This window comes from Saccopteryx leptura, chromosome 7 (genome assembly GCF_036850995.1).
Source record: "Saccopteryx leptura isolate mSacLep1 chromosome 7, mSacLep1_pri_phased_curated, whole genome shotgun sequence".
Classification (NCBI taxonomy): Eukaryota; Metazoa; Chordata; class Mammalia; order Chiroptera; family Emballonuridae; genus Saccopteryx; species Saccopteryx leptura.
Window position 1 is genome coordinate 104035201 of NC_089509.1, and position 11750 is coordinate 104046950.

General features: G+C 57.6%; 2 protein-coding genes across 4 annotated transcripts; one reads left to right on the forward strand and one right to left on the reverse strand.

Annotated features, from left to right (window-relative positions):
• Nucleotides 1-29: 29 nt before the first annotated feature.
• Nucleotides 30-4826, reverse strand: CHPF (chondroitin polymerizing factor). Its single transcript, XM_066345609.1, has 4 exons — nucleotides 4267-4826; nucleotides 2651-3224; nucleotides 2004-2183; nucleotides 30-1683 (listed from the first exon to the last, which is right to left on the reverse strand). The coding sequence occupies exons 1-4, from the start codon at nucleotides 4578-4580 to the stop codon at nucleotides 424-426; spliced, it is 2328 nt and encodes a 775-aa protein (XP_066201706.1). The 5' UTR covers nucleotides 4581-4826; the 3' UTR covers nucleotides 30-423.
• Nucleotides 4827-5008: 182 nt separating this feature from the next.
• TMEM198 (transmembrane protein 198) lies at nucleotides 5009-11738 on the forward strand. 3 transcript variants are annotated; one of them, XM_066345613.1, is made up of 5 exons: nucleotides 5009-5416; nucleotides 5764-5933; nucleotides 8464-9039; nucleotides 10303-10505; nucleotides 10884-11738. In XM_066345613.1, the coding sequence occupies exons 1-5, from the start codon at nucleotides 5049-5051 to the stop codon at nucleotides 11019-11021; spliced, it is 1455 nt and encodes a 484-aa protein (XP_066201710.1). In that variant the 5' UTR covers nucleotides 5009-5048; the 3' UTR covers nucleotides 11022-11738. The 3 variants fall into 3 exon arrangements, with proteins under 3 accessions (XP_066201710.1, XP_066201711.1, XP_066201712.1); XM_066345614.1 differs by having other exon boundaries at nucleotides 5291-5416; nucleotides 5729-5933; XM_066345615.1 differs by having other exon boundaries at nucleotides 5315-5416; nucleotides 5592-5933.
• The last annotated feature ends 12 nt before the right edge of the window (nucleotides 11739-11750 follow it).

Here is an 11750-nt window from a genome sequence, read left to right on the forward strand (position 1 = left end):
TCAACCTGGTATCCCAAAACCGCACAAGCACCAGTCCACACTCAGCCAGTTTATTAAAGGCAGAGAGCTTCATCGGGGTCCAGAAGAGAAAAGCAGGGAGACACCCCACATTCCTCTTTCAGCTCCCCCCCCCAAGTCGTCTACAGCCCAGCCCCCAGGACCTGGAGGCAGGCCTGGCGTCAGGCAGACTGCTCTACATAAATACTGAGGCCACAGCTTGAATCAGCAGCGTCGAGGGCAGGGATGGGGGCAGGAAGGGCGGCTCCGAGGACACCTCCCACAGGGCTTGTCCTGAGCCTGAGGACCCACAGAGCTAGAGAGGGGCCGGTGGGCTTTCCTGGAGTCCGAGGCTACAGCCAGCCCTGTCCAGGGAGGCGGGCAGGCAGCTCCAGCTGGTTGGGGTTTCGGGGTACAGGGTGGGGATCAGGTGCTGTTGCCCTGCTCCTGCTCGAAGAGCAGCATGGCGAGCTGTGTGCGGGAGCCCAGGCCCTCCAGCGCGCTCTGGCGACAGCGGTGGTACAGGTCCTCGCCGAGCCGCGCGCTGCACGGCTGGGCCCGGTAGCGCTGCAGCAGCGCAGGCTCCACCGCCCGCAGCACGTGCAGGCTGGAGAAGCGCAGGAACAGCTCATACACATCCAGGCTCTCCAGCAGCTCCTCCTCCTGCTCCGAGGCCGCGGCCAGCCGCCCCCGGGCTGCCACATAGTCGGAGTTATAGAAGCAGGCCTCGCTGGCTGCCTGGCGGTCAAAGCGGCCCGTGTCTCGGCCCAGCTCCGGGGGTCCCGGGCCCTGCGGCGGGGCCACGGCTGGGTGGAATGCCTGGAAGTGCATAGGAAAGAAGGCCTGCCAGCCAGAGATGGCGTGCATGCGGCAGCGATTCAGGAAGTCGGGCGTAAGCACCGTGTCCGGCCCGGCCAGCAGGAACAGCGTGTCCAGCGGGTGCTTCTTGGAGAGCAGATCCATGAGGCGCAGGGGCGAGGGGGCGGCTGTCTGCACGCTGAGCCAGGGTACCCGGGCGCCAGGGAAACGCTGCTCTAGCTCTGCCACGTGGGCCTTGACCGGTGCAAAGACGTCCGCGTGGGCGGCCCGCTGGGCCTGTCGCGGCTCATACAGCAGCAGCAGGGTCAAGGCTGCCGCGGCGTCGCCAGGCTCCAGAGCTGCGGTGGCGAAGGCCTCCAGGAAGCCAGGGGCCAGGTCACGCTCAGCGGCGGCCAGAGGCAATAACACAGTGAGACGTGAGGCCTCGGTGACATAGGGCACAGGCAAGATCTCCACGCGGCTCAGCGGCCGCAGCAGCTGCACCCGGTGAGTGAGGGGCCGGCGGCCGCCCTGGGGGGTCAGCGCCTCTAGCTGCAAGTCCAGCGTGTACTCCATACCCCGAGCAGGATCAAAGCGTCGGTAGCCATTAACCAGCTGCTGCTTCTGGAGCCGCAGGGCTGGGTGGTAGCGGCGGTTGAGCTCCTCCAAGGCAGCGCCCAGAACATCGGCCACATCGGCCCGGTCAGCCCCACGTAGAGGGCAGCGGGGCGAGCCATCGGCACAGGAGAATGCATGCTGCTCAGTGAAATAGTCCCAGCGTAGCACCTCAAAGCGGGAGGCAGGGCGGGAGGGTGCTGGAATGCCCACGGGCCAGGCGGCTGCCCGCTCCCCATCAGCTGCCAGACGGCTGGTGTTCTGGATCTCCCACTGCGTTGGAGAAACAGACCGTGAGCAAGGCACAGATCCCAGGGGCCAGCACACAGCCGGGGGTCTGGGCAGGCGACAGTGCTACTCAGGATGGGTCCTGTCCCCTACCAAGCTCTGCCCTCCCAGGCCCCTATCTATCCTTTCCCCAGAGGGAAGCAGTCTGACAGTGAAGAGAGGGTGTTTCTGGAGGGGCTTCTCAGAATAGATAGAGACAAATGAACAGGAGGCAAGTGTGTTCTGATTCTAGAGTTCATATTATATTTCCCTGGGATTTCTCAGACCCCACAGGACCGGACCCCCATCCCCAGCCCAGACCATACCTGCAACTCCTGGATCTCCTGGTAGGTGCGTTCCAGCTCAGCCCGGGCAAAAGCCTTGTGCAGCTGGTACATGTGCACAGGGTCACGCACAGGGTGGGCAGTCAGAGAGCTGCGGAAACGAGGGTCCCCCTCCTGCACGGCTTCCCCAGGGCTCAGCTCCAGGTAGCTATAATGTACCGCCTGGGGAAAGGAAGGGAAGGGGTCCATAATGGGAAGAATGATGGGACATTCCTCCACCTCATAGCATGTCTCATCTCCCTATCCTATGACCTATGTGGACTTGCAGTCAGAGTTCTGTGGGTTTAAGTGCCTTGACAAGTTGTGAGCCTGAGCAAGTCTCTGCTAGCTCACCTAGGAAATAGGCATCAGAGCTGTCCAGGGGCTCAAATAAAGTCATAATAGCCAATACTGAAAACCTACTACGTGCAAGTCTCCCTTTAACAACCCCGAGCAATAATTATTTCCGTTGGTATGGATGAAGAGGCTGACTCTCAGGAAATGCAATAATTTACCCAAGGTCACAGGGATAGAAAAGGACAGACTGGCATGGAAACCCAGGTCTACATCTCCAACCATCCCTCTGCCTCTCAGGGGAAGTGCACAAACTCAGACAGGAGGCGCCAGTGGGGAGGCTTATTATCTCTCACCTCATGGTCCCCAGTGCAGCCCACTCCCGTGGCATCGAGGATACAGCGTCCCAGCCACTCATCCGGACGCGCACTAACGATGTCATTACGGCAGCCTTCCAGGTGGGGGCGCAGCTGCTGCAGCAGTGTGCGCGACAACAGTACCCCAAAGCCGCCGTGGCAATAGCGTCCTGGGGCGGGCTCTCCACCGATGAAGTCCTGGGGCCGGCCCAGATAGAGGTGGGCAGCAGCTGCCAGGCTGAGGTGGCCAGCTAGGCGCGCCAGTCCGTGCGCCTCCGTGTAGGTAGTATCAGGCACTAAGAAGAACCAATCAAAGTCATCGCCGTGCTGCTCCAGCAGGTGGCGCAGTGCCAGGTGCAGGTGGCCAATGGGCCTCTCTTCACCCAGAGTCACCACTGCCATTCCCGGTGGTGCACGACGGCCCCGAGAGCCTGTCAGGAACACCACACGCTCTAGCCGGTGCCCCAGAGTGCGGTTCACGGCCACGCCCAGAGTGGGCAACGTGGCCTGTGAGGTCAGTACTGCCACTAGCAGCCTCTGCCTGATGCCCAGCTCAGTGCTGATGTAGCGGGTCCTAGGGGAGAAGATAGCACAAGATTATCGAGATCATAGCGGTGGGCAGGAGGCAGCATGCACAGGGTCCCGCAGGACAGTCCCATCTGGGCCTGTTTCCTTGCCTATGAAAAGGATAAGAATAACAACTCTTTCCCAGGGGTCATGCTGATTTAAGTGAAATATTAGTCATACCTACATAGTGCTTTTGGGAGATGACAATATCCATTGCAGATATGAGAGGTATATTGTGGATCTGATTCCGTTTCCTTACTTATTAGTTGTGTCCTTGAACAAGTTATTTAACCTATCTGAGCCTCAGTAGTCATATCTAAAAAATGGGGTTGATTATATCTACTTAAAGCATTTAGGCAAATGCTTAGCTCATAGGTACTTATAAACCATGTATACAGTACTTATTTCTATATAAAGATGCCATTATACCACAAATACATCACATAAATGATGTAATGGAATGTATGACAGGAGTGTATTGAGTGTGTTTGGGGGAGGGGCAAACAGGAGCTCAGGAGTTCCAGTAACTTAGCTTCCATAACACAGAAGGGAAGCTGCAGAACTGCAATTTGAACTTGGGAGAAATTACTCCAACTCACGGACAGCGGTATTAGTGGGATGGTTACATTACTCTTCCCTCACAACTCTCATCACGAGGTGTCCCACCCAGGAACAAGAGGTATAGGTAAATTCTAGTTCTTTTTTCTTTCCCTCTCTCTCTACAGTAAACTCATTATATATACCAGTCATTTCTCTAAACCCAACAGCCCAGCCAGGGAGCTAAAAGGATCTTTAGGGAACTATGGGGTCGAGTCGGTTTAGCACAGAGGCAGGCAAATTCAGCTCAGGCCCGGATGGAGTCCAGAGAAGGCCTCAGATGGGCTTCATAGCTCCGGGGGAAGCAGGGCCATCGGAAGTTATCCGAGCCCAAAGACTTCCTGGCCGACTAGTCCCTTCCTTCCGGAGCCTGACCCGGCCCCCGGCGGCCTTCCCAGAGCGCCCGTCCCGGCCGGTGCCCAGGAGATGGGGTTGGCGGGGCTGATCCCTACCTGACGGCCTTTTTGGCGGCCTGGCCAGGCTGTGCAGGGTGGTAGGGCAAGACACGAGGCTCCCAGTTCTCCCCGGCGCCTGCGCCGGCCCCGGGTCTCTCGCGCTCCGCTCCGTGCGGCACTGAGTTGGGCCGGCGCGCCGCGTTGGTGTTGCCTCGCGGCGGCAGCTCAGAATCTCCGGGTTGGGGGGGCCCTGGGCCGCACGGCTCCTCCACCCAGGTGACGCTCAGCAGGCTCAGAGTGAAGCCCAGGGAGATGCCCACGGCCACGGGCCCTGCGGGCCGCAGCACCGACAGCAGCAGCGATGCCCGCATGGCGCCCGGACCGCGGGCCCCGGACCCGGAGCAGCCCCAGAGCAGCCAGAGAAGGCTCCGAGGGGGCGGGACCAGCGAGGGGGCGGACCCGGAGGGCCCGGGCCAAACAGGCGGGCCCGCTCCCGCCCCGCGGAGCAGAGCCCGCGGCCCGAGCCGAATACCCTGCGCCGCGTTCCAATCTTCCTCCGGCCGCCGCGCTGTATCGCGCAGGGTCCCTGCTTTCGGAGCGGCAGCCTCCGCCGCGGCCGCCGCTGTCCGACGTGTCACTGAGAGGACCCCGCCCCCGGGGTGGGGTCTGGGGCTCCAGCTACCGGAGAGGGAGGAGAAGGGGGAGGTTAAAGGGGAAGGACCCCCGGAAGTGCCCCCTCCTCAGTGAGGGAAAAGCAGACGCCGGGGGCGGAGTCCCTTACCTTCCTCCGGCGTGGTTGGTGCGTCTCAGATGACGTCAAAGCAGCCCGCCCTGCCTGGATGGTGCGCCCGAGTGACGTCAGGAGCCGAGGCCGGAGCTGTCCATCAGCACCAAAGGCCGCGGGCGGGCTCAGGGCATGGGGCCGCGGCTCTGGGGTAGCCCGAGCGCCTGCTCCTGCTCCTTTCCCTTCCCCAGGCCCAGCCCGAGTCCCCGGACGCCACGGGACTGGAGTTTCAGCCGGTGTTGGAGGCGGAGCGGCGACGCCGCCGCTCAGAGACCGGTCTCTTCGGCCCAGCACCCCCGTTCCCCGCACGACGGACTTTTTCCGGACCCCAGGCAGCTGGGGCCTCTGGCGCCCCGCAACCCCGGACCCTCCGGCGTCTGCACAGCCTTTTTCACTCAAAAGCTCAGGTCGCCTCCGGCCCAGGTAGATTTTGGACAATCCCAGATTTAGCCGCCCACAAACGAGTCTCCTGGCTGCCTTCTCACCGGGAGCACACTGCCCTCATCGGCCCCCGACCCAGTTCCCCTTTTAACTTTTGTATCCTGGCCCCCTCTAGTCAGGCACTTTTGTTCCCTTTGTCTTTTGTCCCCCACTTTAGGGATGCTTCCAGAGCTGCCTGATGTGGGCACCACTCCTTTGTCTAGTGTGTCCTTGCCTCGTTCTCCCGCTCCCGTTCTTGCCCCATCCTGGTGGAGACCCAGGACTCCTCCTTGACTCCAACTTCCTCTCTGTCAGGCTGACCTGGGAGGGTGACTCCATTTCGTTCCTAGCACTATGCCAGGCACTGTGTCGACACTGCGGTTCCAGCTACTGCCCCCTGAGCCAGATGATGCCTTCTGGGGTGCACCTTGTGAACAGCCCCTGGAGCGCAGGTACCAGGCACTGCCGGCCCTCGTCTGCATCATGTGCTGTCTGTTTGGAGTCGTCTACTGCTTCTTCGGTGAGACCCTTAATTTATCCTTCACCTGGGCTCCCCATTGTTTTCCTAAGTTATTTTCTGAAGCACCCCAGATTTCCTCCACCACCACCTCCATCTCCTCCACCATCACCACTAGCATTACTAGCTATTTTTTGCTTACGTTCTTTCATCCCACATGCTTCTAGACGATCTAGACTCTAGATTCTAAAGGACACAGGGTTTTGAATTAGGCATGCTTCAATTTGAACCTGGTATCAAACCTTCCTCATTGTGATATCTTGGGCACATCAACCTGCCTGAGCCTCAGTTTTTTCATCTGAACAGTTGGAACAATGATATTCACCTCACACTGGGTTGCTATGAAAATTACTAGGGACTCAATAGGTAACTGTTGTGGTGAAGGTGTGTTTGGGTTACTGTGCTAGCTAGACAGTGAAAACATTTAACACTGAAAACATTTAGCAGGGTGATTAAACATGGTCCCTTACCAGAGCATAGATGGGGGAGAGGCTTCTGGAACTCTCACACCTGTGATACATGTTATAGTTGACCCTTGAAGACCACAAGGGTTCGGGTCGTAGTTGAAAATCCACGTGCTGAATAACTTAATTTGGCACTAAGCATCTGCAAATTCCCAGCCATGGACCCAAAATACTGTTTTCAGTCTGCAGTCAGTGGAATCCATGCACGTGAAACCAGGGGCCTAGAGGGTTGACTGTGCGCTCACTGAAAATATCTGTGTATAAGTGGATCCATGAAGTCCAAACTTGTGTTGTTCAACGGTCAACCGTAGGGTGGGCTGGATGGTAGTCAGACACGGAGATCGCCTACAAGGTAGGCTCCAATAATAAGGTCTGCTGTGAACAGTTGTACGGGATAGCTATTATACAAAGGGATTCAGTTAGATAGGCAAGTAGGGCCTGAAACCCAGTCCATGTTCCACTTGCCAAACTCTAGGCCTTGGTGCAGGATTCTTTGCCTAGAGGAAGGCAAGTCTCTTTCTAATTTGCACAAAGGTGCCAGATGGACTAGTGGGATAAGTGCTCAGTGACTGTACAGTGCAAGAGTTACAAAACTTCAGAGAGGGGAGCAAGCTCTATTGGCTCGGAGCCTGAGGGAAGCCTCCAGGAGGGGCAGGATAAGTGAGTGGAAGGAGTGCAGAGGACGCTTGAAAGTGTGGGGTTTAGACTTGGCAGAGGTGGGCGAGACTTTTGCTCTGATGCCTCTACATCTCCCCCTAGCATGGCTGCGTAGTAGGCAGGAATGAGAGCCAGATGCTCCTTTTCTTTCCATCCCCAAACTCTTGGCTGAGCAACTGCAGAGTGGGCAGAAAGAAGGGCCCCTCTAAGGGTTCAGGACACATTTTGGGTCTCCAAGGGTCCTTTATCACCTGTCCCTCCCTTATCCATACCCGCTTCTTCTGTAGTTGCTCGGTATACCCTGAAAGTCCCTCTCCTGTGCTTCCCTGCCACCTTACCTCTTGGGTGCCCTACTCCCTGGCTCCTGGACTGAGCCCTTGTGTATGCCCTTTACCTCTTTCTGACTCCAGAACCTTCTGGACTCTGATGCTTTCCTTCATTCCTACAACTGAATCTCCTCTTTGACCGTTCTCTTTTATTCTCCCTTACCCCTTAACCCATCTTCCCAACTGTTCAATATCTATAAGTCCCTTACTCTTCCAGGTGCCATTAATGGGCCCAAGGGCCCTAACACCTCCATTTTCCTGAAACTCCACAACCACTATTTCACCCAATAATCCTCTTTGATCCCCTAGGACCCTCTGTAGGTCCTAATGACCCTCCTAGTTATCTCATCACCTTTTATCCCTCTGACTCCATTTCTCCTAACTCTCTGATCCCTAGGATCTCATTGCCTGATTGTTCCTCTCCCATCATGATCTCAATAATCCCGTTTCTCTGACCTCAACATACCCTCTCTCTGAAACCCTTTAATACTCTCAGTGATTCCACATCTGCCAGTCCCCCTGACCTGCAAAGACCTGACTCCTGGAACCAGTCCCTGTTCTCTTTGTAACTTTTTAATGATGTCATGTCTCTGAAGCCTAGTGACCCCTCCAAGACCTCATCTTTCTGAACCCATGTGACCCTCATCTTTTCAATGATTTCTGACTTCCAAAGACCTCATCTCTCTGAACAGTCCTTTTCCACAGACTCTCGTGACTCTGCTGCTCATGCCATGTGACCCCAGTGACCATTTCTTAGATTTCTAGGACTCCAAGGGCCCCAATGGCTGGATCACTGATTCCTCCTTGACTCCAATGACCTATCTCTGACTCCTCAAACCCTCAAAGACCCAACGTTCATCTCAATGACCGTCTCTGTTTTCCAAGTGACTCCTAATGACCTATCCCTCTGACTTCCTTACACCCCAGTGCCCCCATCTCTGGTGCCTGAAGGACCCCAATGATCCCTTATTCTTTTATCTTAGTGTCCGGCCTCTGGTTCCTGTGACTCCATGCTCCTGACCCCTCCACCCCTTGCCTCCATCCGGGTGACCTCATGGCCCCTCACTAGCTCCTATTCCCCTCTAGGTTACCGCTGCTTCAAGGCAGTGCTCTTCCTCACTGGGTTGCTGTTTGGCTCGGTGGTCATCTTCCTGCTGTGCTACCGAGAGCGGGTGCTGGAGACACAGCTGAGTGCCGGGGCGAGTGCGGGCATTGCGCTGGGCATCGGGCTGCTGTGCGGGCTAGTGGCCATGCTGGTGCGCAGTGTGGGCCTCTTCCTGGTGGGGCTGCTGCTCGGTTTGCTGCTCGCCGCTGCAGCCCTGCTGGGCTCCGCGCCCTACTACCAGCCAGGGTCCGTGTGGGGCCCGCTGGGGCTGCTGCTGGGGGGCGGCCTGCTCTGCGCCCTGCTCACGCTGCGCTGGCCGCGCCCACTCACCACTCTAGCCACCGCTGTGACCGGTGCCGCGCTCATCGCCACCGCGGCCGACTACTTTGCCGAGCTGCTGCTGCTGGGGCGCTACGCCGTGGAGCGGCTGCGAGCTGCGCCTGTGCCTCCGCTCTGCTGGCGAAGCTGGGCCCTGCTGGCGCTCTGGCCCCTGCTCAGCCTGCTGGGCGTGCTGGTGCAGTGGCGGGTGACGGCCGAGGGGAACTCCCACACGGAAGGTGAGAGGGCAGGGGCCAGGGTGAGCATAAGAGAAGTGGGTGTGGGTGTGGGTGCGTGCACGTGCGCATACACTCCAGTAATGGAAGGCCTCAACAGGCTTAGAGAGGTGACTCGCCCATGGTCTGGGAAGACAGGACCTGTGTTACCACTCACTCACAACAATATATGGAGCAGCAGCTCTGTGCTAAGCCCACTCCAGAACTGCAGCTACAGCAGAGAAAACAGAAAACGTCCCTGCCCTTGTGGGGTTAGAGTTGGGTGGAGGAGACATGATAGACAGGAAAACAAGAGGATTCCAGTTGTGCAGAGAGGTATGAAAGAGGCATGCAGGGTAGATGAAAGTGACCTTCAGAGGCTGTTACAGACAGGGTACTCAAAGAAGGCCACCTGGAAAAGGTCACATTTAAGTTGAGTCCTGAAAGATAAGGGGCCAGCCATGCAAAGAGCTACAGAAGAGGGAATAGCAAAGGTGCCCAGACACCTTGGAAGAAATGGGCATGGCTTGCCGAGGAAGCGGGGCTGGACTGTGTGGGTGAGGGATGCCATCTGGGCCATGACGAGGACTCAGGACTTTATTAGGAGGGCAGTAAGATTCTGTTGGAGCTTTAACGCAGGGAGGATGTAATCTAATTTAGAATGTGGGAAGCTCATTCTGGCTACTGAGTATAGACAGCACTGGGGAAGGGAGCGTAGAAGGGAAACTGGTGAGGAGGCAGCTGTGGTAGCCCAGTAGTGAGATGATGATGGCTGGTCTCAGGGAGTCACCTAGGCCGCAGTGGTCTGCAAACTCATTAGTCAAAGTGCCAAATATCAACAGTACAACGATTGAAATTTCTTTTGAGGGCCAAATTTTTTAAACTTAAACTATATAGGTAGGTACATTCCTTATCAAGGTACCACCTGCACGTGGTAATTTTGTGGAAGAGCCGCACTCAAGGGGCCAAAGAGCCACATGTGGCTCGCGAGCCACAGTTTGCTGACCCCTGATGTACGGCCCAGGGTTGGGAGAGGGATAGCAGCTGGGAGGGAGATGACACCTAGGGCCCCGGGTTGGGAGAGGGATAGCAGCCGAGAAGTCTAGGGATCTTCCATAAAGACTTTCAGAGGTACAGAACAATGGAAGTTCCATCTGAGAAGTGGGAGAGCAGGAAAGGAAAGGGGGGCTTACACGCAAGGGGAATCGAGCCCAGAGCCCGCAGGGAGGAAGGGTGGAGATGATGCACAGGGGCCTCTAAAGCGCTCCTCTGCCCATCCCTTCACAGTGGTCATCAGCCGGCAGCGACGCCGAGTGCAGCTGATGCGGATCAGGCAGCAGGAAGAGCGCAAGGAGAAGCGGCGCAAGAAGAGACCTCCTCGGGCGCCCCCCAGAGGTCCCCGGGCCCCTCCGAGGCCTGGGCCTCCTGACCCTGCTTATCGGCGCAGGCCGGTGCCCATCAAACGCTTCAATGGAGATGTCCTGTCCCCGGTGAGCACTCCGAGCCCCTCCAATCCAAATGTGGGACAAGGGAATGTTGTAAACTCTGTCCAAGAAGGACTGGGCTTTTCCCAGAGGCTGGTCACAGTTTGGAAGGCCTAGCATTTGTCCACCCATCATAACCCCTGCGCCAGGAGCCTGATGGGCCCGGCTCTGGGAGGGGGAAAGGTGTCTGAGTAAGAATTTTAATGAGGTATTGGGATGGGGCAGGGTCTCCGAGCCGCGGTCTATGAGTGTGATGTGGTCCTGGGCCTACAGAAGTCTGGGGCGCATCACAGGCTCATGGGGGTGCAGGGAGGATGTCTGCCTGAGGTGGCTCTCGGGCAGGGGTCTGTGGCTGCACTCACATCTGTGTTTACTCTCCCACAGAGCTATATCCAGAGCTTCCGGGACCGGCAGACTGGGAGCTCACTGAGCTCCTTCATGGCCTCCCCCACAGACACGGACTACGAGTACGGGTCCCGGGGACCACTGGCAGCCTGTGCAGGCCCCCCTGTGCGGGTATAGCAGTATGGCTGCTCCTGCCCACCTGGACGTTGTGGTCACCAGCTGTTACCTTGGGGAGGCCTGCAGGGCTCTGGGGCCTATGGCTGTCCCTCTCCCCACCCTGGAGAGGACTAGCCTGGCCTCTAGAAGGGAGGTCCTGTTTCAGGCTAGGCCTGGCCTGAGGGAAAGTCTCCTCCCAAGCTCCCAAGGGGCTCCCGAGGGACAAGGGGTGTAAGCCCCTTTGGGGTGTGCTCAGGGTTGTGAGTGTGTTACCTGTGTGTGTGTATGCATGGAGGGTGGGTTTGGAGGGGACACTGGGACCCTTGCCTTAGATTTCTGATTGGTAGGGCTTCTGCAAGGTTGGTCCCACCTCCTCTCCCACTGCTGGGGTCCCATGGGCCACTCTCCTGCATGTCTAAGCGGAAGAAGTCTGCCTTCTTCCCCCACTGCTCTGCCTCTCAACCGGATTCATCCAAGGCTTCTTGTCCTTGTCCACTGCAGCACCCCTCATCCTGGTCCTGTCCTCTGCAAAGCCACCATCCTGAGGACAGTGGCAGGCGATGGGGGTGGGGTTTACTCCTCTGGGCTCGGTTGGGGAGGGGATCTGAGGGGAGGGGTTTTAAATGCACGATGCATGTCTGGTGTCTGTCATGCCACCCTGGACACCTCATGCTTCTGTCTCCCTCCACCCCACCCTGTTTTACATCTTTTATAAATGTGCCAAACTGTGTGGCTTCTGCCAGGAGTGGT

Coding starts and splice junctions, on each gene's coding strand:
- CHPF (XM_066345609.1), bottom strand. CDS start 4,580: ATGCGGGCATCGCTGCTGCTGTCGGTGCTGCGGCCCGCAGGGCCCGTG. Junction 3,225..4,266: donor GCCGCCAAAAAGGCCGTCAG/GTAGGGATCAGC, acceptor CTTCTCCCCTAG/GACCCGCTACATCAGCACTG. Junction 1,684..2,003: donor AGGAGATCCAGGAGTTGCAG/GTATGGTCTGGG, acceptor TCTCCAACGCAG/TGGGAGATCCAGAACACCAG.
- TMEM198 (XM_066345613.1), top strand. CDS start 5,049: ATGGTGCGCCCGAGTGACGTCAGGAGCCGAGGCCGGAGCTGTCCATCA. Junction 5,417..5,763: donor TCAGGTCGCCTCCGGCCCAG/GTAGATTTTGGA, acceptor TTTCGTTCCTAG/CACTATGCCAGGCACTGTGT. Junction 10,506..10,883: donor ATGGAGATGTCCTGTCCCCG/GTGAGCACTCCG, acceptor ACTCTCCCACAG/AGCTATATCCAGAGCTTCCG.